Raw genomic sequence first — 27,355 nt, 5'->3', positions numbered from 1 at the left:
GCTAATAATTCTCAAATTTTGACTCTAGCTAGGACTTCTTTGCCCCCTTGACATTTGTACTTGGATATTTAATAAGTATCTCAGACTTAATATACTCAATACAGACTATTTATTTATTTACTTATTTATTTATATGTTGGGGGAGGGTCCTGGATTTTTTTAAAATTTTAATTTAAATTTATTATAATTTTTTTTATGGAGGTACTAAGGATTGAATCCAGGACCTTGTACATGCTAAGCATGCACTCTACCACTGAGCTGTACCCCTCAGTACAAACTCTTGATCCTCCTTTTGCAAGAGGCTCTTTCCTCAGGAAATGGCATCTCTATTCATCCAGCTGCTCAGACTGAAACTCTTTGAGAAGTAATTCTTGACCCCTTTTTCTCTCACACTCAAATCCAAAATATCAAAAATCCTTTTGGCTTTATCTTCAAAATATAAGCCCAACTGACCACTTCTCTCCATGCCAGGACTGCCCCCCTTGTCTGAGTTATCTCCAATCAAAATTATTATTATAGCTTTCTGTCTAGTCTCCTGCTTCCACCCTTGTCCTTCTGCAGTGATTCTTTAGAACAAAAGTTAGATCATTCTTCTGTCCATAATCTTTCAGGAGCTTCGCATCTCATTCAGAAAAGCCCAAGACTTTCCATTGGCCTACAGGACCTTATTTAACCTGCTTCCTCCCCACCCCTACCTCATCTCTTGCCATGTCCTCCCTCTCCCTGCTTTGCTTATTTTACAGCCATACTGCCTCCTTGCTGTTCCGTCAGTGTACCAAACTATCCTGTCTCAGGCCCCTTGCATGTTTTATTCTCCCTGCTTCTCCATCTCTTTGCCCAGATATCTACCTGGCTCATTACCTCATTGATTTCTTTCAAGTATCTCCTCAAATATCTTGATTCCCTGTAGAAAATAACATTGCCATACAGAAATCAGTTGCATTTCCTTACACTAACAATGAAATATCAGAAAAGGAAAGAAACAATCCCTTTTAAAATTGCATCCAAAAAAATAAAATACTTAGGAATAAATCTGACCAAAGAAGTGAAAGACTTTTACATGGAGAACTACAAAACGTGACTCAGGAAATTAAAGATGACTTAAAGAAATGGAAAGATATCCCATGTTCTTGGATTGGAAGAATTAATATTGTTAAAATGGCCATACTACCCAAAGCAATCTACAGATTGAATGCGATCGCTATCAAATTACCCAGGACATTTTTCACAAAATTAGAACAAATAATACTAAAATTTATATGGAATCACGAAAGATCCAGAATTGCCAAAGCATTACTGAAGAAAGAATTATTTTGGAGAAATAACCCTCCCAGACTTTAGGCAATACTACAGAGCTACAGTAATCAAGACAGCATGGTATTGGTACAAAAACAGACATTTGGGACAATGGAACAGAATAGAGAGCCCAGAAAGAAACCCACAAACTTTTGGTCAATTAATCTTTGACAAAGGAGGCAAGAACATACAGTGGAGTAAAAAGACAGTCTCTTCAGCAAGTGGTGTTGGGAAAACTGGACAACTGCATGTAAATCATGAATACTCCTTCACGCCATACACAAAAATAAACTCAAAATGGCTTCAAGATTTAGACATAAGACACTATAAACCTCCTAGAAGAAAACATAGGCGAAACATTATCTGACATAAATCTCAGCAGTGTTGTCCTAGGGTGGACAATACCCAGGCAATAGGGATAAAAGCAAAAATAAACAAATGGGACCTAATTAAACTTACAAGCTTCTGCACAGCAAAGGAAACTGTAAACAAAATGAAAAGACAACCTACAGAACGGGGGAAAATATTTGCAAGTGATGAGACTGGCAAGGGCTTAATTTCCAGAATATACAAACAGCTCATTCAACTCAATAACAAAAACAAAAAACAAAAAACAAAACCCAATAAAAAAAAAATGAGCAGAAGACCTAAACAATGAAGATATATAAATGCCAATAGGCACATGAAAAAATGCTCAGTATCGCTAATTATCAGAGAAATGCAAATCAAAGCTACAGTGAGGTATCCCCTCACACCAGTCAGAATGGCCGTCATTCAGACGTCCACAAACCATTGGGGGAAGGGTATAGCTCAAGTGGTAGAGCGCATGCTCACCATGCAAGAGGTCCTGGGTTCAATCCCCAGTACCTCCTCCAAACAGAAATCAATGAATAAACCAAATTACCTTCCCCTCTTAAAACAGACAATACAAGCAAAAGTCCATAAGCCATATGCTGGAGAGGGTGTGGAGAAAAGGGAACCCTCATACACTGTTGGTGGGAATGTAGTTTGGTGCAGCCCTCATGGAAAACAGTATGGAAATTCCTCAAGACTAAAAATAGACTTACCATATGATCCAGCAATCCCACACTTGGGCATATATCCAGAGGGAACCTTAATTCAAAAGGATAATGCACCCCAATGTTCATAGCAGCACTATTTACAATAGCCAGGACATGGAAACAACTTAAATGTCCATCAACAGATGACTGGATAAAGAAGTTATGGTATATTTTTACAGTGGAATACTACATATATGTATACATATGTAAATGTATAAATAAATCTAACATGTATAAAATACACAACAACTGTATAGCACAAGGAACTATATTCAATATCTTACAGTAACTTATGGTGAAAGAGAATATGAAAATGAATATATGTATGTTCATGTATGATGGAGGCATTATGCTGTACACTAGAAATTGACACAACATTGTATACTGACTGTACTTCAATATAAAATATATATATACACACAAAAAAAAACATTGCCCTCCTCCCTCTCTCTAACCTCTGGGCATTCCCTAACTCTCTTACCTTACTTTCTTTTCTTCCTTGGCAGTAAGTATTTGTTTCTTTTATAGCAGTAAATATTATGTACTTACTTAAGTTTAAGTGTTTATGATGTTTGTCCCCTCTGTCTAGATTGCACAACAGTTCCATGTGGGCACACTTATTTTTTTTAACATTTTTTATTGATTTATAATCATTTTACAATGTTGTGTCAAATTCCAGTGTAGAGCACAATTTTTCAATTATACACGAACATATATATATTCACTGTCACATTTTTTTCTCTGTGAGCTACCATAAGATTTTGTGTATATTTCCCTGTGCTATACAGTATAATCTTGTTTATCTATTCTACAATTTTGAAATCCCAGTCTATCTCTTCCCACCCCCTGCCCCCTTGGCAACCACAAGTTTGTATTCTATGTCTGTGAGTCTATTTCTGTTTTGTATTTATGCTTTGTATGTTTTTTTGTTTGTTTGTTTTTGTTTTGTTTTGTTTTAGATTCCACATATAAGCAATCTCATACGGTATTTTTCTTTCTCTTTCTGGCTTATTTCACTTAGAATGACATTCTCCAGGAGCATCCATGTTGCTGCAAATGGCGTTATGTTGTCGGTTTTTATGGCTGAGTAGTGTTCCATTGTATGAATATACCACATCTTCTTTATCCAGTCATCCATTGATGGACATTTAGGCTGTTTCCATTTCTTGGCTATTGTAAATAATGCTGCTATGAACATTGGGGTGCATGTGTCATCCTGAAGTAGGGTTCCTTCTGGATATATACCCAGGAGTGGGATTCCTGGGTCATATGGTAAGTCTATTTGTAGTCTTTTGAGGAATCTCCATACTGTTTTCCACAGTGGCTGCACCAAACTGGGCAGACTTATTTTTAGTCACTGTTATGTTCCCAGCATTTAGAAAGGTGCCTGGCATGCTGTAGGCACTAAATAAATATTTGTTGGAATGAAATACAAGTGCAATACAGTTTGATCCTTATAGTGGCAGTGCATATAAGATGCAGTAGGAAGTAGAGGAAAGGGTGACATGACTACCTAGGAGTTGAGGGAAGGCTTTACAAAGATGCCCTGAGAAAGATTTCCCTGTTTGGGGAAAAAAATCAGGTGAGAGCATCCCATACAATGACAATAGCATTGCAGACATGAGAGAACACAGTGTGTTCAAGGGACCAAAAGTACAGTACTGCTGGAGCATAATTTGTGGGGGTAAAGATTTAGTAGTAGGTGGTGCCAGATCATGAGAGTTTTTATGCCAGACTAAGAAATTTTAGATTTTATCCTGGGGCAGGGGTAGATGGTGTGGAGCCATTGAAGACTTTTGAATGAGTGATATATTTGGTTACATATTTAAAAGGTAACTGGTAACAGTGTGAAGGATGGGGATCAAAGCTAAATACTACATTTTATTATATACTCTGTGTATGATGTTGCAAGATATATATGATGCAGAGAAACAGTTACTATCACATGAAGGGGCAGGTGGCTATTGCATTTTATGGTTGGACAAAACCACTCATATGTAGTGTGAAGACGTTCTTGGCATACTTGCAGTACATCTGTGAGGGAGAAGAAATGCCCAGTGGAAGATTAGTTCATCTCTAAAAGTCTATTCTTTAGGATAGAAGCGTTTTTAAAAAAATTTGGTTAACAATTATGTTGTAAGTCATGTAAACTAGAAAAGTTATTAAAGAGTACCAGTTATGAATTCAACAAGAAGGGGTGTTGTTATAGAATAAAAGATGTTGTATTTGAAAGCCAGCCTCCTTTCTTCATAGAAGAGCAGTTGTTTTGTCAATAATATGCCTCCTGACCTTGATTCATTGTTGAAGGACATAGTGACAGTTGTAAATGTCATTAGATCTATATTATTTGCTACAGGACCAATGGTACATCTACCTTTGTAGGACAAATACCTGCTTTTGCATATATTAGTACCCTGGCATGGACAGAGTTTTTTAAATGAAGAATAAGCTAAAAACATTTCTTACTTTCGTTCAAATGCAAGTAAAAACCACTTGCATCATTTCAGCTGTCTTGCTCAGGTGTCCTATCTCAGCAATGTATTGAATGTCTTGACTACTTTAATCTTATTACTTTAGAGTCGAAATAGGATGTGTAAATTTGAGGATAAGATGGAGGTGCCAGAAACGGTGCACATGGTTTGGATGTTGAGTGTTTGGCACAACCAAGTTCGTGGAAACATGATACTGTATCATTGAGCGTGTTTTAAAAACCACATCCAAATGCTAAAGTAGGAAACAAAGAAATGTTTTCCAGAGGCAGATATAGCAATACAAAGAATTAAGATCCATTTGTCTCCATTTCCCAAGTTGAAGCATTCACCTCTTGTGCACACTTTGCTATTCAACTCATTGTCTAATGGAACAATAAAAGTAGTTATGAGTGAAATACTGCTTTATAATTTTTGAGTTCATGTTTGATCCAGATAGGGATTTTCAGATTTGTTAGAAAAAATGGAAAAGATAAGAGAAACTAGTCAGGATTAGGTTACAGAATCAACTCTAGCTAGTTTAAGCAGAAAGAGATTTAATAAAAGATTTTAAATGGCTTATAGAGTTGTTGGAAAGACTGAAGAAACGGACTCTAGTCAAACTTTCAGGCATGACATTCAAAAGCCACATTGCACCTGGACCACAAGGGGCGTAATTACCACTTTTAGGATCAGAAAGGTGCCTGCAAAATTAGGAAGCTGTAACTTGTAGCTGCTAGTCTTAGAACTCTGCCACCTGTGCCATGATAAGAAGTCCGCTGCTATTAGGAAACAGACATCGACAGGCCAGTCAAGTGTGGGTAATGGATGAAAAGCCCGAAAAAGGGAGTCAATGGAAAACCATTAGAATGGGTTACCTAAATTGAGGAAGGGTCAGTGTTATCAAATACTAAAGTGTGGTTAAATAAGGTCGCACCAGAAAAGCAGTCCTTTGATTTGGTAACACTTAATATTATTATTGTTCTTGAAAGTTCTAGTAAAGAAAGGGTCAGAAGCCAAATTTCAGGTTCAGGCTGTGAGTAGGAGGTGAAGGATTGGAGCGAGATTTTAAATTAAGTTTTCCAGAAGCTTGCCTTTTAAGGAGCAGTAATTTTTTGTTAGTGTTTTTATTTTTTTGGTCCAAAGCACTTGCTTATTTATATACAGTAATTAACTAGAACTAGTGAGGCCTTACGCAGATATCACATGTAAGACAAGTATATTCTAAAGTTCCTGACGTCTGACCTTTTTGTGTAGCTTGATATAAAGTGTGTGCTATTAAAATAATCTCTGCTTAGAGATGTAATGGGTACAACGTGATTTTTATTAATTCTCTAACCATTAGTTACTTCATTTTTTGTTTTTTAAAAATAAAGTTGCAGTTAATTATTTTGATTTTTTTTATAAAGTGCCAATTAATTACTACTGTAGTTTGGAGTTACAGTTTAAAGCCTTGATAGCTGACTTAATCAACATATTAACATGATTGATTTGTGATCTGGCATTGATTTCGATGAATTTACTTGCAAGGTAGTTTATTTTGAACGTTAGTGACACTCAAAGAGTACAGATTATGACAACTGCCTTTCTAAGAAGTGATGTTGAGTGCATTTTATGTATTACATAGAAGTTGAATTTTTACTTATTCTAAGTAAATATCTGACAATGTCAAAGTCATTAGATTCTGCTGACAAAATGATCCCCACTGTCTCCCTCTTAAACAGGTGGGTGGTAGAATACATGTACACTTAATACAGTGGCATTTGCTCAAACTGCGCTTATGTGAATAAAATAGCAACATGTTCAAGGGCAGTGATTGAGTGTTCCAGATTCCCTCATTAGATACGGAGCATTTTATTATGATTTAATTCCAAATTTGTTTACTTTCCAGGCCTTATATGGTGACCTAGTTGTATTTTCAGTTGAGAGAAAACAAACCAAAACCCTCTGGGTTATACAGAGGGGAGCTGTCAATGAAAGAGAGACTTAAAGGAGAAGATTGGAAATAGAATTGGTTGGCAGTGTCCTAGCGTGAGAGGGAGGGAATGGGGTAGAGAGAGCACCGGTAGATGGATGAGCTTTGGAGAAGAGGAGGGGGATCTCTTCTCATGTGGAACAGGAAAATGGATGGATACAAATTCAAATACATATAATTTTTTTTCTGTTAGGAAACCAGTGTATTTATAAAGGCCAACTCACGTTAGACAATCTGAGGGTCATTTTAAAAGATCAGATTCCTTGATTCTGACTTGAGATGAATATAAGTATGTTTATTCTGTTTAAGTGGTTCCTTGACTTTTTTCCCTAACCTCTCAGTGACACACTTAACAATGAGTATCTTACTGGTGCCTTTCCATTGATTTTCTAATTTTAATTTTAGAGAACTATTTGTTACTGGGTTTTTCATCAGTGCTTCTTAAGTTTCTGATTGACTTCTTTAAAATATATTGGTTTAAGTGGCCTTTAAAGTTGACAAGCAGAAAGAGACTTGAGTTTATCTAGCTCAGGCTTTCATCAGGAAAACTGTTCTTCAGAGCTTTGAAGTCGTTTGCTGCTTAGTGGCATAGGTGAGACAGGAGCATTGGTTTCATGATTCTCAGGGAAATGCTCTTGCCCTGTGCCAACCACCTTGCTTTCCTAATGTAGTTCACTGGTGTCTGACTTCAGCGCCCACACTTCTGTGTGTCCTTTCAGCCCATGAGCATCTCATATCACGAGAACTTCGAAACTAGACTTACAGGCTTCTTCTAATATTCATTCAGCAACTATTTCTCAAGTGTCACCTGTGTGACAGTCACTGTTTTAAATCTTGGGGATCAGCAAGTTCTCAGGCCTTGAATTGAGGGAACCAAAAATAAACTTAAGTAAAAATGAACAGTTTCAGATAGTTGTAAATGCTGTCAAGAAAACAAGCAGAAATAGAATATGGTAGCAGGCTTATCTACTTTAGATAGAATAGTCAGGAAGGGTTTTTCTGAGGAAGTGGCATTTGAGCTGAGACCTGAGTGGTAAGAAGAGGCAGCCATAAGGAGAGGGAGGGTTAGAGCGTTCCAGGCAGAGGCCCTCCCCTTGAACAGGCTGGGCATGGTTAATGTAAGGGAAGAGGGTGAGTGGGAGGAGAAGAGGCCAGAGAGAAGAGCACAGTCCAGTAGAGCTGTGAAGACCATGAAAATAGGGATTTAGAAATGGCCTTGTACGCTAAGTGAAATGGAACCGTATTGGAGTAGGGGAATGACCTGAATAGTGTGTTTAAAAGATCACATGCTTGATGGAAGGTGGGCTGTAGGGTAATACTAATGAAGGCAAGAAGAAGTGGTGGGATTTGGGATTTATTTGGAGGTCTGCTGGATTTACTGATGGGTTGGATATAGGGGTGGGAGGTTTTGGAAGGATAGTGAAAAAGAGAGAAGATGCTGGTAGACTGGGGTAAGCCTGTGTTCTTTGGGGAAGAAATCAGATGATCTGGGGCTTAAGTTTGAGAAGCCTACTGAATATTCAAGGAGGCAGTTGAATATTCACATCTAGTGTTGGGGAGCAGTAATCAGGGTGGGAAATGCAGATTTGGGAGGCATTAGCATTAACACCACATACCCTGAAGGAATTTGCATAGGGAAAGAAGAGAAAGTGGTCCAGAACTGAACCCTGAAGCATTGCAACATTCAGAGGTGAGAAGGGAGGGAAGTCAGCAGAGGGCCAGTGATGTAGGAGGAAAGCCAGAAATACTGGGTGTGGAAGCTAGGGAAAGAGGGATTTTTAAGGAGGGATGTTTGCCTCCACTTGTATTAAATACTGCTGCCAGATCAGGTGTGATCAGGACAGAGACATGCCATTGGCAATATGGAATGCATTGGTGACTTTGGCTAGAGCAGTTTCAGTGTCATTATTGGGTTAGAAGCTGAAGAGGATCAAAGAATGAATAGAAGGTAAGGAATTGGAGATAGTGACTAGAGATGATTGCTTTTGAGAAGTTTTGCTGTGAAAGGGAGTCTAGAAATGGAATAATATCCTGAGGGAGGAGGTAGAGTCAAGGGAGATTTCTTTTTTCTTTTTTGTACTTTTAAAAAATTGGGAAATGCCAAAGCTTGTTCATGAGCTGATGGGAATGATCCAGTAGAGAGGGAAATTAATGGTGATACAAAAAAGAGGGATTAATTATGGAGACAAGTCTTTGGGGTGGCGCTGGTGGGATGGGTTGGAGGGCACAAGTTGGGGGATTGCCCTTTTCTAGGAGGAGGGACCCAGTGGTATAACATGATCTCACACACCCCTGTGTACACAGCTCCTCCCTTCTGTCTCACCAGACTCCTTTAGATCAAGTTGATCATCATCTTTCTCTAATCAGTAATTTTTTTTTCTGTGCTACATCTTATATATTCTTTTGAATTTAATTTATTCTATATAAGGCTTAGCATATAGCAGGTGGTGATTTTTAACATCAGTTTTAATTTTTGTGCCAACAGGTGAAGCAAAAAATTTATTGCCATATCTTGGACCCCACAAAATGAGAGATTGTTTCTGCACCATAAATTTGGACCAGGAAGAGGTTTACCGTACCCAAGTTGTTGAGAAATCTTTAAGGTTTGTAAAACAATTGGTAAATTATCATTTGCATGATATATATTGATTGAAACATTTTATACATACATTTCCTAGGCAGCCATCATCAAGAAGACATTTTTCATCTGGAACTTTTACTTTTCTTTTACATTCTGAGTTTATTTTTAGAATTATGAAATCTCAGAGTTTAAAGGAGCCTTCATGTTCATTGAGCTGGACTAAATGCCTTATGCTTAGTTCATACTGACAATTATCTTTGACAAGTGATCATCTGGCATTTGCTTAATAATGTTCCAGTGACCAAGGAGTTCACTGCCTCCTAAGCAGCCTGTTGGGTCTTGGAACCATTCTGACTCTTAAAAAACTGTTGCATTTAGTTGATTAACGTCTATCAAAAGGAGAATGTACTGCACGCCAGGAACTTGCTGGGTGCTGTTTATTCATACAACCACGAGAACAAGACAGACTCAGTGCTTGCTTTCATGTGACTTTTCATTGCCTCAAAATTTATCTTCCTGTTAATTGTTTTTAATTCTGTCCCCTGGATTTCTGGAGAACAAGTTTAATCCATGTTTCACATGACACTCTTTCAAGTTTTTGAAAACAACTGCCATATACCTCAGGTTTTTCTGTAGGCTAAATTTTGCCCATTCATTCAAACTTTTCTCAAAGTTCATCATTATTTTATTACTCTTGAGAATAAATTACCCCTTAAAGTTTGTACAAGTCGCTTAACTAAGTAGGGCATTGTAAGGGAATGAACTCCTAGGTAGATTTCTCATCTTTTGAAAGTGTAATAGCACTTTGAGAATATCATAGTAAATTCTAATTCATCAAGTTAGAGTGTACCGCCTCTTCTCTGCAATAGTGTTTGTGGACATAATTCTAGTGCAGAGCTGTGCTGTAAGGATGCAGTCTTATTCAGAGGTAAGAGTTAAAGCTAGGGAATGGAGAGTTGTTGGAATGAACATACGGTGGATGAGATATTTAGTAACCCAAAAAGAGTTAAAGTAATACACTTCACGTCTTTAATCGTAAATCACCTGTCCCTGTTGTATTAGAATTCTGTTGTTACTTACATGTTATAAATGATGAAACTGAGTCACCAAAAGGCTGAATAATTTGTGCATATAATAAAGGAAGTTAGAAGCAAAACTGAGATTGGGACGTGAAACTATTTAAATCTTAATTTGTTACTTAATGTATGTTGATTCCATATCGCAGAAAAATCAGTGACATACAAAACTAGTAATTTTTAATAAATTGAATACTTTGGGTTGTTCCTAATATGTAGACTTGTAAATGAGTAACTGAAGTTAGTTTACTTTTTTGTTTGTTTGTATTAAACCCTTGCCTTTCCAGATATTTGTGTTGGAGAAAATTATAAAACCAATTATTTTTATCCATCTTAAATTATTTTTCTAGATGCATAGCAACTTGGAAGATATTTTAAGGCTAGCAGTGGTTACCTGAGGTCATTTCAATATAGTTAGATATTTCTTGGATTCTAGGTGCCCCCCTAGCATGTTCCCTTGTGGAATAGGGTGAAAGAAACTGTAGCACAAAGCCTTCCTCACTTTGCTTTCGTTTCATTGTTTTCTACCCTTGTGGATAATGTGATAAGCTAAGTCAAAAGTCGGTAGATACCATTTAGATCTTTATGGGTTCTGAATATTATAGTTTTTATAGGCAGTCTGGATATAGAATTTTCATATCAGGTAAGTAGGAGTCACACATGGAATCCATAGCTCCTAAATCTCTACCTTAACTCCTTTTAAGGAGTAGGTGGTCTGTAAACAAATCGAGTAACATTAATACTGCTTCTCTTCTCCACACCAGGAACTTCCTTAGGAGTGATAAGCGTGATCATAGGTCAGTGATCATAGTAGAGTATTGCTTTAAATAAATCTGGTCATTGCTCCTTACCAACCTTGTTGAAAAGTTTTCTTCAAATACATTGATTAATCAATTAATTAATTTATAGAATAAAGACGTAGACACCCAGATGTGGGGATTAATTTGTTGAGATTGTGGTAATATAGTGATACAGATGACTTAATGAATAGGTCTCATCTTGTCCTTATTTGGCCTTAGAATGTGTTTTTAAAATAATAGTTGAGTGTGGATGTGTGATGTATAAAGGAATTTCTTAATTTTATGATTGTAAAATGATGCAAAGGAGGAAAATTCCTAAACATGTCGTGTCTTTGCCTAATAGTTGTTTTTGTATTGCTTTCTATGTTGAGACTAAATAGAAGACTAGTTACTGTGACAGACCAACTTTTAGAAGTTTATTTTGGTTACGTTTGAAGTGAAAAACATATTGACAGACGTTGACCAGGCATTGTAACAACTAAAAAGCTGAGCTGGCAATTTTCTGGACAGGGTCCTAAATGACTTCTTTAAGAGTCATTTACTTTGCATTTCAGCTTCTCTTTAAGTCGTGACATCCTGAAGAAGTTATATTTTATGGTGACATTTTTAATGTATCTTTTTGCTCTTTAAACATTTTCAGGAAAGAGGTACTTTGACAGATGATGTTAACTAGCATTTCAGAGATTCATGTCTTCATGGGAGAATTTAAATATCAAAATAGCATTTTTAAAATGAACTTAGAAAAATAAGCTGTTTCATAGGAGAAAATCTTAGCAACTTAGGGGTAAGCAAAGATTTCTTTACTTAGGATGCTAAAAGCATCAGCCATAAAAGAGGTAACTTGATAAATTGGATTTTATCAGAATCAGAGCCTTCTGCTCTTCAACAGACACTGGCAAGAAAATGAAATGGCAGGCCACGCCTGGAAGAAAATATTTTGACAAAGGACTTGTATCCAAAATTTCTTTAAAAAAAAAATAGAAGATAGACAACCCTTTTAAAATATGTGGGGAAAACTCAGACAGATGTTTCCTAAAGTAAGATATACAAATGGCCAGCAAGCACATGAAAAGATATTTAACATCATGAGTCATCAGGGAAATGTAGTTTAAAACCATTTCTGTCACTATAGATTCTTGAACATAATGTATCATGATAGAAATCAGACCACTGGTCCCTGTGATAGTATGAAGTGACTGCACAAGGGGACTTTCTAGGGAGATGGAAATGTCTTTATCTTGATTGGGGTAGAGATTACACAGGGGTATAAATTTATCATGTCAAATTCACTAGAATATCTGATTTTAAAAAGTTTTGGTAGCAAAAGTTGACAGTGATACAGAGCACCTGAAGCTCTCTCCTGCACTGCTGGTAGCAGTGGAAAATGGTACAATCAGGTTGGAAACAGTTTGACAATTTCCCATAAATTAAAAATTCACCTACCCTTTAACTCAGCAACTCCACTTATAGTTACATACACAGAAGAACTGAAAGCATAAAAGGGCTGTGCGTACAAATATTCATACAGCTTTATTTTTAATTGCCCAAATTGGAAGCAAGTCAGATGACATCACTAGGAGAATGGATTGTGGAATATTCATAAATGGAATGTTATCCAGCAATTAAAGCTAATGAACTAGTGATATATGTAACAAAATAGAAAAAAAATCTCAGACATTAAGCTGAGTGAAAGAAGCTGGACACAAATGTACTTAACCATTTGATTCCATTTATATGAAATCCTACAGCAGATCTTTAGTGACAGAAATCAGATCACTGTGGCTGGTATGGTAGAGTAACTTTATGAGGAGATAGAAATGTTACTGTATCTTAATTGGGATGGAGGCTACACAGGTTTATAATTTTATCAAAAGTCACAACCTCTGCACTTTTGAGGGGGTGGGTGAGTAATTAGGTTTACTTACTTATTTTTAGAGAAGGTATTGGGGATTGAACCCAGGACCTTGTGTATGCTAAGTATGCACTCTACCACTTGAGCTATACCCCCCCCCCAACCTCTGCACTTTAAATTGGATTTTATCATATGTAATTTATTCCTCAGTAAAGTGGATTAAAAATATCTTGTTTTATTTTTTTGAAGAATATGTTTAACATTTTATATAACATTACCCACTTTAGATGTTATATTATTGTGATTAATTTAGCTTTACGTATTTCTGAGATGATGATGGTGTGAACAACACTGTCCTCAGCTCTTGTGTCCACTTTAGGGGAGCATGACCCTAGGCAGTTAGTGGGTCTGCTGGCCACAGGACTCCTGCAAATCTGCTTGTTCAGAGCCCAGCCTGGCAGTTGAGGTCCTTGTAGAGTTCAGCTTGGTTTGTGCAGGATTTAGTTGAAACATAACATAGAGAATTATTTTGGAGCTATTGAAACTTTTCTTTATGGTGTTTTAGTTTGTAATTTTAATTTATTTTATTGAAAATATTAATTGAGGATACTGTTGAATTTACATTTAATGAACTTTCCCCCTTTTCTCTTCAGCCCATTTTTCAGTGAAGAATTTTACTTTGAGATTCCAAGAACTTTCCAATATTTGTCTTTCTATGTCTATGATAAGAATGTTTTACAAAGAGACCTTCGTATAGGTATGTACTATTCATAATTATCTTTAATCACAACATTGGTGTTTACACTCATTCTTTCTCTAAAAGTGTTGAAAATATGCTCAACATTTCTAATCCTTTCCTCTAGACTTCATTTGTGGACCTGATTTTTAATTTGTATGCTCAGCTTGTATGACACTTCCTCAGGGAAGGGGTGTAACTGATCCGCCCCTTGTCATGGTTTCATCTATTTCCATAGTACCTGATCGGTCCCTTTCTGTAGTATTCATTATACTTGTTCATCATTTTGTTGTTTAAGGTCTAGATTCGCTAGTTGAATATGATATTTATGAAGGCAGAGACTGTCACTCAGAGACTGCCTTACATTTAGTAACTGTTTGGTAAGTATTTGTTAAATGGTTCAAAGAATGTTTTTATACAAAGATCACAGTATTTGATCTCCAAAGAACATCTGTTTTTTGGAGCTTTTCTAATAGAAGTAATAATTCACTTTAATCTAGTCATATGTTTTCTCTCTGGCCATATTGGTGACCAGTAACTATTTCTTAAATAATTGTCTGAGGCTGGGGTGTAATCTGTAGGCACGGACTAGAACAATGCTAACTGGCCCCATATGTGTCACATTTATGGTCTTTGCACCATTATCTTTGAACTGTAATAACAGGTAGAGGTCTGTAATTTACATGTATTACTCTCCCTTTTTAGTGTCCTGAATTTCATCGTCTCCATCTCTCATTTCCAATTTGAATATGCTCGTCTCCTACAGTTTAAATGATTAGGCTTTAATTGATTTTGACCTCTTAACTACCATCTAATTTGTTTCTGCTTTTGCTATTGAACTATTTAACAAATGGTGTGTATCCTTCTGCTTACTACTTATTTATCTTTAAATCTCCTGTAATCTGGCTTCTACGTTTTTCTGACAATTGAAATTTGCCAAAATCATTTAGGAGCAAATAAAATAACCTTTTAAAAACAATCATATTTTTTCTTAATTATAAAATTACTTTGTGTTCTTAGGGACTGGTAGTGACTTTGCACAGGAATAGTTACAGTTAATAATTTGTGTATTTCTTCCCATTCTTTATTTCATGCATTTGTATTGTTATGTTGTACTATTTATTCAGTTTTTTCCTTTTTCACTTAGTATTATCTAATGATTCTTTTCCCATGTCATTAAATATTTTTCAAAAATAATTTGTTTTTTAATATCCTTTTTTAGAAATACATGACTTTATCACTCCTTTTTCACTTAATATTATCTAATGATTCTTTCATTAAATATTTTTCAAAAATAATTTGTTTTTTAATATCCTTTTTTAGAAATATATGACTTTATCACTCCTTTGTCACTCCTTTCTTGGTGGACATTGATGTTTCCAGATTTTTAATACTCTAAATGGTGTTGCTATGAATATCCTTCTGCATAAACTTTTCCATGTCTCTTTTTTTAGGATAAATTCCTAGAAGTGAAAATGCTGAGTCAAAGGGTTTGAATATTTTTAAGCTTCTCCTGTATGTATTTTTACATTGGCTCCCAGAAATATTGTACTAATTTACATTCCCCCCAGCATAGCATGGGCATAATCATCATCATGCCCTGGTCATTCTTGAATATTATCATTGAAATTTTTTTTTCCATTTGATAGGTGAAAGTAGTATTTTCTTTTTCCAACTTAATGTTTTCTGATTATTAGTGAATTTGAGGAATTTTTCAAATGTTTATCGGTCTTTTACATTTTTCTTCTATGAATTAGTTGTTAATTCTTTTGTCTATTTTTCTTTTGGATGGAATTTTATCTTTTATCTATTCCTATACATCTGTATTTATTAAGTATGTTAACTTTTGTCAGCTGTATACATAACAAATACTTTTTCTCTATCACAAAAGGCATTTTCGTAGTTTTCAATCGCCTTCTGCCTCTGTGTCACATTAGACTCTCTGAACTGTTTATTCAGTTTATTGAAAGCCAAAGAAAAGACAGTTTAATGTCACTGCATTTTCCTAGTTGTCTTTCTTCTGACTCCTTTACTTATATGTGGACTTTTCTCTTTCTAGCAGACCTTTAATTATGGATTACCCTTGAGGCTCTATCCTCAATTCAGTTAAACGAACATTTACAAACACTTCTGTAGCACACGAAAGATGGGAATATTAAGATGAATAAGATTCAAGTTGCTCCCAGGCTATCAGGGAGGCAGATGTGTACTCTAATACTAATGTATTTAATAGGGTCTGTGCTGGAGGTGGGAACAAAGTACTTGGGAGCACAGAGGAAAGAAGAGTTAATTTTGTTTGGTGGAGGATTAGCAGAGAACAGAGACTACCCTGAGTTTCAAGATAACAGGGATTAGCAGAAGCAGAGAAGAAAAAGTGAATCTTTGTGGTGTATGTGCTGGAGTGTATAAATTACTTCAGAGCAGTGTGGTAGCTGGTGAATCTGGAAATACAAATTGGGCCAAGTTGTGGTGACCCTAAAAGCTGTGCTAAGGAATTGGACTCTATCCTATAGACAGTAGTACTGAGCCTTTTTAGAATGAGGAGGCTTTTGAAAGTTATATATAACTATATATACAAATAGACGTTTGTAGTTTAACAACTTTCTGTGGCCTAAGCAATAAATCTCAAACTGCAAACTCAGTGTCTCTAGAAATACATAGTTAAAGTATATATGTGTAATTATATATAACTATATATACACACGCAGTTTTTTTTAGGTATACATACACATACTTTAAATATGTAATCTATAGTTTATGGTTTAGAATAGCAAGAGGTTAATGGCAGGGAGGTCATCAAGGAAGCTGTTTTCAAATGAGATGAAGGGTAATGGCTGTGGAAATGTAAATGATGGCATGTACCTCACAGGAGTAGCCTTCAAATAGGATTTAGGGACTAAGGAGATACAGAGGATATAAGAAGAGAAGGAGTTAAAAATGGTCTTGTTGTCTGTGGCTCTTATTCATTAACTGCGATAAACTGTGAAAAAGACCATTCAGTTTTGAGTGGGGGATGGGACGGGGAGAGGATGTCTTTGGCTTCAGACAAGTTAAACTTGTTGTATTACCTGGGCTCTATCTTGGTGGACATGTTGGTTGGCTGTTGGAAAAACAGATCTGAAGTTTAGGGAAGAGATCTGGACTTGATGTGGAGATGTGGATCTGAGAGTCATTAGCATTGAGTGATACTTGAAGCCTCTACCAAAATGAATGAAATTGCCCTGGAAGCAGTTAAGGAGGGTTGCAGGGAAAATGAGGCTTCAGTGAAGATTGATAGTGTATCAGAAAGGTCAGAAGAGAGATAGGAGAGAGCAGTATCTCAGAAGGCAAGGAGATCTTTTAATAACTAGAGAGAGAGTAGGATAAAGATTGCATAGAGGCTGTTGGCTGTTATTAGTGACCCTTGAAAGAGTGTGTATCTTTGATTATCATGACTTTTTAAGAAAATGTTTTGTAATTTTCATTGTCTTATTTATACATAGTCATCATTTAGTGTTTCTCGTAAAGGCTTTAATTGAGGTTTATAATTATGATTTGTAAAAGTTGCCCTTGTTTCATTTTTTGTTTATTTTTAAAGTAAAAATTTTAATTTAAGTAAAAATCAATTCTTTGTAGAGTGGTATCAGAAGGCAATAACTTGGTATGGAAACTTTTAAAAAAATAAGTTTATTCTTATTAGGAAATAAAACTTCTTCACTTAGCAGAAATTATTTTTCCTTTTACAAATAGGAATTATTAAAGTAAACACAGTATGTGCATAGTTTTTAAAGTTGGAAAAGAAGAAAAAGCAAAAAAAAAAAAAAAAAAAAGAAAGAAACCAAACGAAAAAGAAAAAACTAGTTGGAAAATGGTCTTGATATTTTCACTTATAAATTTTTGCATTTTTTAGTTTAACATATTTTCTTTTGTCATTAACTCATAAGATTAGGGGGGGTTTGTTGTTGTTGTTTTTAATTTCAAGCTGCTGGAAATTGAGTTCCCTTAACTATTCTATGACTCTGAGTTGCTCTGTTGTAGGTTAAACAGTGCCATAGCATTTTCTGGGAATGTAATTTGAGTTAAATTTGAGAGAACTATCTTTCAAACATAAGAAGAGCTGAGAATGTGAACTGGTTGAATAGCTTTGAGAGCTTTTTGTTTTTTATTTTTAATTGTATAGGTAATACATGGATATTACCTTCCATATATGGTAATATATGGATATTTTTCTTTTTGTAAGAAAATTTAAATTATAGTATTACAGATAATTAATTTTGACCACTGACTCCCACCTCCCAGTCCCCTTCCTGAAAGTTATAACTGTTACCAATATGGGCAAAGTTTTTCATATTAGACGTCTTTATATGCCAGGAACAGTTAGTACAAAAACTTGATTATGGAGTAATTAAAAACTTGAGACCTAGAAAGCATTACTACAAAAAGATAGGAAATTGTAAAATTAAGGTTTTCAAGGTCTTTTACTGTGCTATATTATCCTAAGATATAATGTCTTTTTCTCTCAAAAAGAGAGGAAAAGAGGAAAGAAAAGCTTTATATAAGAATAAAATTCCATCAGAGATTTAGAAAAGGATGTGTGCATAAATATTCAAAAATACTGATTCATGATAACAAAACTTGAACTAACTCAAATGTCTATTATTAAGAGAATGGATTAATAGTTTGTGATATACTCTTACAAGCCTTCCAACAGAATGAATGAAAGGCATATTCCACCCTATGAACAGAATGAATGGCATATTCATATAAAAACAGGCATGTAGCTCTAAAAACAGTACTGAGAGCAAAAGAGACAGACATGAAAGTGTATACAAGCATTGACACAGCTTTGTAAACTGACTATAACTAAATAAAAAACTTGTACATTGCAGTTGATTTCCTTTCCATGAAATTCAGCCCCCACGAATCTGATGGATCCATGATGAGTGTGTGTGTTTCAGTAGAAATGGGACAGAGGTGTATATTCTGTGTTAATGGCTATGATTCTAACATAATTACTACAGTGGTTCTTCAGATACTGTCAGGTTTTAGAAATTTTAAAGACATGTGAAACCGTAACTTTCACATGGACACACTTCACACCATTTGTATTGTGTATTGAGATCAACACAAAAGGAAAGAGGGAAGAAAAAGTTACAATTAGACCCTAGTGGAGAGAAACACATTTTCGTGACAAACCTCTCCTCTGACACAGCCCCTCTCCCAACACTGACAAGATACCTGACCAATCTAGGATGTCAGTTGCTGGTTGGGTTCCAGGTAGAATGTTGGTGTGTTCCCAGGGCTTATTGTGGCTGGTGTATCCATGGTAACTGGGCAGAGCCCTGTGGTGGATCAGTGCCATGGAGGGGCTGCCATCCTTTGTGGAGCTTGGCTTAAGGCTCTTCTTTGGGAAGCTGAGTGAGTTTGTGGTGTTGCTGCTGCCCAGTGGCCTGAGTTCATGGTTCACTTTCCAGACCCTAGAAGGGTGGACAGTGGCATGTCTGCCTGTCATCAGCTTCCTGTTGGGTGTCTTATGTACTTTCAGACTTGCTCAGTCTTGTAGAAGTCGACTTTATGGAAAACACAAAGAGAAGTTGGCAAAAATGCTGGCTGCATTGATTGAGGAGAAATACCAACTTATTGACAAGATTGGTGCTGCTAAAAAGGAGAATGCTGGCATGGAGAAATCTGTAGAGCATGCCAGGCTCAACAGAGATTTATTTAATATACTTAGCCTCACTGATATGTGCAGAAAAGTGATGAGGGTCAATGTGCGTTTGAGGAAGGAACTCAATTCTCTGGTCCAAGAACTGGTCCAAGATTCCTGTAGTCTAAACAAGAAGAGATGGCAGAGATGCTAAAAGTGCTCAAAAAAAAAAAAAAAAAGAAAGGGTAAAAAGAATAAATGAACAAAACAAAACAAAAAAATATTGGAATTCTTAGAACACATCACGAAATGATGACCTTTTTCTATATTCAGCAAATGCTTGGGTTATGTCTTCTTAGTGGTGAAAGGAATATGGTAACTGAGCAGAATGTTTAATGAATATTAGAATATTCATTAGGCCTCATTTCTCAAAACAGTGTTGGTGACTATTATACACCAGTCATAGAAGTGAACTTTAAAAACTGCTATAAACATGGATGGACACATTTTTTTTGTGGACCTTCTTTTCCCTAAAGTCAAATCCTGGGCGCAGGATGTCTTGTTGGTGCAGAATTTGTAGGGTTAAATTAATTTTTTCAACTTGCTTGTACCATTAAAAATTCTCATCTTTGAAAAAAAAAAGGATAAAATTCCATTTCCAATGAGGATCGTAATTATATTAAAATGAAAATATATGTATTTAACCTTCTAATGTGTATTTTCTTATTATTTTAGTTTTCAGGGGAATCTAGGGTCAAACAGTTAAACTACAGTTTTCTTAGACTGGTTAACTTGTTTTGCTTTCCTCTGGTTCAGAATGATACGAAGTAAGAGAATTTCGCTAGAGTATCAGAGACCTGAATTACAGTCATGACTCCATCATTAACTGGCTTTGTGACCTTAAACAAGTCACTTTACTTTCTTAGGCCTTGCTCACCTGTAAAATAAGGGTGGGTTTAAGAGAGCTAAGGTGTTTTCCAACACTTTGAATTATAATTTATCCTGGCATTTAGCTCTTAACTCAAACCTACTGTCTGAAAATTGCCTAAGACTATACTTTGGTGACCAAGCTTAATGGTCTGACCCACATGTCTGATGGCTGGTGCTGGCTATTACCTGGACCTCCCTCTCTTCGCGGTGTTGAGGTTCTAAGAGGGTAAGCCTTACTGCTGCACAGGTGCTTCTTGAGACTCTGCTTGCATAACATTTGCTGATGTCCCATTGGCAAAAGTCAGTGCCGTGGCCAAAACCAGAGTCAGTGCTGGAGGGGACCACGCAATGGCATAGACCAAGGAAGTATGATTTATCGGAAGCCACTATATATCCATCTGCCACAGAAACCAGAACATGTCAATCTAAACCCTGTATACTAGGGCATCTAAGTGTTGCCATTGACTGGATGGCTGTTGTTGATATTTGCCAGAATTTTTTCAGTCCTCTGGTCCTATTTCATCTTGTATAGGCAGGCACACTTACCACTACTTTTATCTACCCTTTTAGCTATTTCTACTAGTGGCCAAGATTTTGCCAGTTGGTTATCTGTATCAGGACGAAATTTCTAAGAATATGTTGTGTCTTAAAAATGGGACCCCAATATAATATGGTAGTTATGGATGGTAAGAAAATGCTTAGAAGTGGTGCTTTATCTAAGAATACTCTTTTTATTTAGAGACCGACAAGATGGTTTCTGTGTCTATAGTTCCTTCATTTCTTTTGTGTTTCCTCTCCTTGCCTGATTTTAAATTACACATATAGGTAGTTTTTGTAGTTTGCATTCTAAGTCCTAAGTAGGAAGATAAGCTTATCAAAAATTTTAATATAATTAAATTTTAACAACTTTATTGTTGTGTAATTCACATACCATAAAACTTACCTTTTTAAAGTGTATAGTACAGTGGGTTTTAGTATATTCGAAGTTGTGCAACCATTACCACTAATTCCAGAATAAAATTTTAAAGACAGATTTTCTCTCTGTTTTCCTGTTATGCCTTTTCTCTCTGCTTGATACACAAAAATTGATGTATTTTGACAGAAAGTTTTTGTTTTTTTACTGTTTCCTAAACGTTTTCCAGTGTTGAACTAAAAGACCAAGATAGGTCATAAGTGAAAAGGTATGAGGTATGATTACGGCACTTAAAATGAAAATTCTTACTTGATAAAAGAAAGTGAACTGATTTTTTACTTTAGCATTTATCCTTTGTTGAAGCTTTTGTGTTGAATCTTGTAATAAATTGTCGGTCATATGCAAAACTCTGTCTGCTTCTTAAAACTTGAATTGAGGAAGGAAATGCTTTGTACCAACATGGCAAATACTTCATTATAATAAGAACATTTCTGTTTCTTCCTCTCGTACTGCTTTGTTCATTGTACTGTATCCTTCTCTGAGAAATAGAAACTCTTTGGGGAAGTGCTTTGATTTTTTTTTTTTTTTGTGGTATGCATTGTAGCAATGTAAGCAGTGTTTACAATGTTTAGATAAAAGGAAATTTTTAATAAAATTATTTTAATCTCATAAGTCTCAAGTCAGTTTTCAATATTATTAGTGACGTATGATGTTGATTTACTTTTCTCTTCGGGGAGCTTATACACTCTTATTAAATGCAGATATATCTGCTCAGACCAAACATATGCTTTATTCATAGTGTTAAAGAAGTTGGGGATTAATTTGCACTATGGTGGTGCATTGCTTTTTACACTGAATGTACTCTGGGTGAAAACATGAATCTGAGTAAGTACTAAAAAATGCAGTTGCATATAAATACAATTGAGTTTTGGTCTAATCCCCTGATTCAAAATGACCCAGAGAAGGACCTGTCAAGGGGTTATAAGAAAGTGAGGCACTTTTTTATTCTTTAGAATGTAGAAAAATGCTTTATAAAAATGGATTTTTAAAATATCAGCAGATGTAAATTATTTTAAAATGTTTTCTACAAATATAATATGTAACAGTGCTAATGATTATACAAAATATGTTTCCTCATATTGTTTTACTTATTTTTTTATAGGAAAAGTAGCCATCAAAAAAGAAGACTTGTGTAACCATAGTGGCAAAGAAACTTGGTTTTCACTACAGCCTGTTGATTCCAATTCAGAGGTCCAGGTAAATATTAAGGCTTAAGTGGTAGAAGAGATTGTCACACGCAGAATGAGTAAAAAATGAACTAATTATACTAATTCATATATAGAGAGAGCTTATCATAGCTTATTTTAAATTCTGGCACTCAGTATTATAGACCTCCGGGTAACATAGCGGGAAGGAAATGCCTTGCCACATGGAATCAAGAAGAATGCATGTGTATGTGCACATGTGTGTGTTTGGGGGCTTATCTAAAGAGGACACTTTTTTTGGTGTGCTTTAGTTTTGTTTGAGTCACAGTAGCAAATTAACAATTTTCTTAGGGAAAAAGTTTTAAGGGAAAAGATGTATTTTATTAATAACTCGGGACTTTGAGGAGAATCCTTAGATATCCGTGCAGAGCCTTCATTCCCGTACTCACCCTTCCTGGTGTTCGCCTCTCTTTTTTATTTGAAAGGATATATCATTACTCTTTTTAAAGCTCTTTTTTCCTCTTGCCAAAATAAGAGGTCTGAAAGATTCTATGTGTGAGTGAAGATGTATGTTTAACCATGTAGTTTAACTTTTTATTTTCTTTCTGAAAAATCTGAATTGCTCTTAGAAATTGTTATTTCTATCTAAAAGGAATCCTTTTTTTGTAACCCTATTTATTTATAAAACATGGTAAGGATTGTGAAACCATTTCCCGAGGGCATCACTGCAAGCAGATTCTTCCTCTCTAAAGGAAGTTATAATTTGCCACTGTGACTCAAACAGAAGTTTAAGACAAGAAAAAAGTCCTGCACGCACACCCACAGATATTTGCAAATAAAGGGCCTGTGTCTCTATTTCCTCATAACCTTTCAAGCATTCTCTTTGATTAAGTTGTCAAAAAAAATTAAATATTTGTTTGCTAAGATCCCTTCTTAAGTACAACATATAATTGAAACTTTCCCCTTTTTTCCACTCTACTCCATTTTAGTATTCTTTTCTTTCCACTTGGTGATAACTGTATTCCTGTCCCAGTTAATCCTGTATGGTTAACGATCCAGGTGAGAGGCAATGTGATGAAGTGGAAAGGATGTTAAACTAGAAGTCAGAAAATTTAGGTCCTAATTTTCCTAAGTGGTTATCTTACTGCCCTTGAGTTTTATTTCTGTGAAATGGGAATGAAAGTTGCCATGCTGACTTACATGGTTGTGAGAATGAAGTGAAATATCTTCAAGAGTATTTTGAAAGCTGTTAATACATACAGATGTAAAACATCTGTTTACCACCATTCAGTCAGGTGCCCATTTCCCTCATATGCCTTTACCAAAAGGCTGACATGAAAGTTTTTAAGTGCTAGTTTTTCTTTTTTAATAGTTTGAACAAAAAAGCAAGATAAGGAAAGGCTTTCAGAATTTGGCCTGAAATGAAATGAGGATCATTTCAAGATACAGTTTATCAGGGTCCATTCTTTTTCTTACGGCCAATGTCATCTGCTAAAGGATTTAAGGGACTCAGCTCTCTGAAGGTAGAAATTGCTATAGAATAGTCATTATATAGTTACTGGAAATGGTATTAGAGATCAGTCATGAGTAACAGGCTTTTTGATAGTATGCATAAAAGTCATGTCTGAGATATGAAAATCTATAAATAGCATTTTACTGTTAGGTACAATGACATTTTTTATTTGCTACGAGTTATTTTCATGACCATGAGTAACTAACCTTTACAGCTCTTTTGTCCTTTTTTTTTAAGGTTTTTTTTTTTCTTTTGGAGGGGAGGTAATTAAGTTTATTTATTTACTTACTTTTAGAGGAGGTACTGGGGTTTGAACCTGGACCATGTGCATGCTAAGCATGCACTCTACCACTTGAACTATATATATCCTTCTCTCTACAGCTCTTTTGTCTTAAATGATCCTTAATTTGTAAATCTATTCACTATTTAAAATAAATTTTAGGAAGAAGAGTACATAACACTTTTACGTACCATTGAGAATATTGTTGTTTGGCCCCTAAACTGATTAAGAATACTAAATTAGTTTTGTATTAATAAAATTTGAATCTGAAAAAGATAGAAAAGCAGCCCATGGTTCATCCAAATCCTGTTGTTAATAAATTTGTTCACTTGCATAAATTTTATAAAATTTTACACAAATATGGAAATATGAGCAATTGATGGAGCTATAGAAGAAAGCTATGAGACAGATTGAGTTCAGCAGAAATTTAATAATTACTATTAGTAAGTGTAACAGTATATAACATGCACAGTACTAAATACTTAATATACTTATCTCACTTAACCTTCAGAATAGTGTTATGAGGTGTAGGTAGCATTACCTCCATTTTACAGATGCAGAAAATGGATTCGTAGAGGTTAAATGACACCTGCAGGGTCGTAAAACTATTTGGTGGAGCCGTGATTCCATTAGAGAGCTTGTCTGATTCTGAAACTCCTAACCACGGTGCTTACTGCCTTTTACTGTTTTGTACTGTTGGTCATAAAAAAAGGCTTCAACATAGTGATTAGAAGAATCACTTAGGAAACACCTGAGTATAAGGCACAGAAGCATAACCAAATTAGCTCACAGAAAAAGGGAAGGACATTAGAAAGTTCCGAGGGAACTTCTTGGAGTATAATTACAGGAACTTCAATAAGGCCAGTGAGAGCTGGAAAGTGGTCATGCATTTATGGAGGGTTTGCATCTTAACTGAAGGTCAGGTTCCTATTATAACAGACTAGATACAGTTCACACAGTCAAAATTATTTTTGAAAGGACTCTGATTTTTCATAAAGTACACTAAAATATTGGATGGTTGGTTTGCTTTTGGTTAACCACTGCACAAAATAGTTGGCGTGCATTTGGCACCATGGTGAGTGAAAAGCATATATTGTATATTTAAAGTATAGACTTTCACTCAGTGCAGCAGTAGATAGTGCAGACGGCACAAGGGAACTGACACCCACCGATTCATTTCTCCCTACTCATGTGCTCATTGAGTGTATGAGCTCACTGTTTTGTGTTTTTTCCCTTTCCCTCTTCTTTTGTGAAGTGAATAGTTAATGTTTCTCTCTAGTTTCCCATCTAATTTTAATAACTATTCACTTTGCAAAGTGAAAGGGAAAGAAAAAGCATCAATGATGAGATTCCACTATATTCTTTTTGTATGTCTGATGAGACTGCATGTCTCTCCCTTCTGCTTCTCTTTGTAAATCTGCTCTAGTCTGTTGTTGAGAGCTAAAAAATGCCACATCAATCTTTGAGTCTACTTGACCACACAGCTTCCTCCCTCTCTTAAGATCTGACTCAGTTCTCTGCCACAATTTAGAGAGATTTGGCCAAACTTGAGTCAGATGCCCAGTGCAATGTAATTTGTTATGATTGAGGAGTAAGGTTTTGGGGCTTTGTATAGGCATGTCCCCTAACACCAAGGGGTTTAGGTAGAGGAAATGACTGATACCTCTACTTCAGAGGGGAAAATGTTTGATTTCCTAGTTCTATTTGGCATTTGTACCCAGAAGAGTTGTTAAACTATTGTTGTCTGAGAATCTTCAACTGTTACATGAGAACTTCAATGTATAGAATTCCCTTCAGCTCTGGAGTTCTTAGGGAAGAAACGTGTGGAAACTTAATTTAACCCTCAAATGAAAAGATCCCACAGTAGTAAGATCGGTTTTATACCAAAACAGCTCAAAAACTGCTAAGAACACTAACTACTTACCTTGAATTGTTTCTCAGATCCTTTATTATTGCTGTTAATGTTAATCATTTTCAGTTTTCTTTTCAAACATTCAAGACAATATTAATATTTGTGAGTGCATTTTTCTACACTTTCTTTTCTTTTTTTGTTTTGCAGTGTTTCCCTGTGGTTTGAACTATTCTTTTCTCAACCCACTGTAATCTGCCTTCAGACCCCACAGTGGGTTGGAGGAAGGACACAGATGGCTCTCACTAATGTTACCCATGGCACTGTTACTAAGTCTAGAGGACCTTTTTTTGTCCTCCTCTTAAATGATCTTCCAGCAGCTTTTGATACTGTTGACCACTCCCTCCTTTTTAAAGAACTTCCTTAGTTTCTGATCCTAGTTATCATCCTGCTTCACTTAGTGTCCTTTCTCCATGTTATTTTCCATGTAAATGAAGTTAATATGGGTTGTGTTGGTGCCCCTTCCTATAAATCCTCTTTTGCCTTAAGTGATCTGCAGCCATGCTTTTAGCTATTTGGTCCTGGAACTATCAACGAACTTTAAATATATTTCCTTTCTTTATTTTTCTTTTTTAGGTCCTATGTTAAAGAGCATGCCTTTACATAAAACGATTAAACTTAATCTCTCATATGGAGAAATTGTTGCTCTCATTAATTAAGGGTGTTTATCTCACACAACTTGTACAAGCAGTAAATCCAGATGCACTCAGTCACATCCTTTTGATGTAATTACTTAGTCAATAAGTCTTTACCAGCAAGCTTATCTTGAATTTCTGGATCATGCCATAAGTTGTTGATGGTTTCATTGAATTTTATTTGGGGGGGTGGTAATATGGCCTCTGTCCTACTTATTTAAAACAAGCATTTAAAAATGCAGTGATGATAGCTAATAATGCATGTATCAGGTTTTTTTTTTACATGCCCAATTAAGACATAATGAGTATAAAGGTATAATTCACTGTTACAGATTTATTTTAAAAAACTTCATTTGTAAATCTGTAAACATGAAATAGTAAAGGAATGCGTCATTCTAGATCATAATAAGTACTTCTTTAAAGAGAAAACAAATCCATCCATAAACAGATATTAAGTAAAACTTTTATTTTTCCAACTGTTAGGCAGTTCTGTCCAAAA

The 27,355-nt window shown here is 35.6% G+C and overlaps 1 protein-coding gene across 2 annotated transcripts in view; it reads left to right on the top strand.

Annotated features, from left to right (window-relative positions):
• Positions 1 to 27,355, top strand: part of RASA2 (RAS p21 protein activator 2) — a 112,474-nt gene that overhangs the window by 17,470 nt on the left and 67,649 nt on the right. For both annotated transcript variants that reach the window (XM_074370395.1, XM_074370401.1), the window contains exons 2-4: positions 9,286 to 9,403; positions 13,763 to 13,866; positions 22,477 to 22,571. In XM_074370395.1, the coding sequence (XP_074226496.1) occupies positions 9,286 to 9,403; positions 13,763 to 13,866; positions 22,477 to 22,571 (317 nt within the window). The remainder of the gene's footprint in view (positions 1 to 9,285; positions 9,404 to 13,762; positions 13,867 to 22,476; positions 22,572 to 27,355) is intronic.

The sequence above is a fragment of the Camelus bactrianus genome, chromosome 1, assembly GCF_048773025.1.
Source record: "Camelus bactrianus isolate YW-2024 breed Bactrian camel chromosome 1, ASM4877302v1, whole genome shotgun sequence".
Taxonomy (NCBI): Eukaryota; Metazoa; Chordata; class Mammalia; order Artiodactyla; family Camelidae; genus Camelus; species Camelus bactrianus.
The sequence above is the reverse complement of the archived record's forward strand: the minus strand, read 5'-3'. Positions and strand labels throughout refer to the sequence as shown.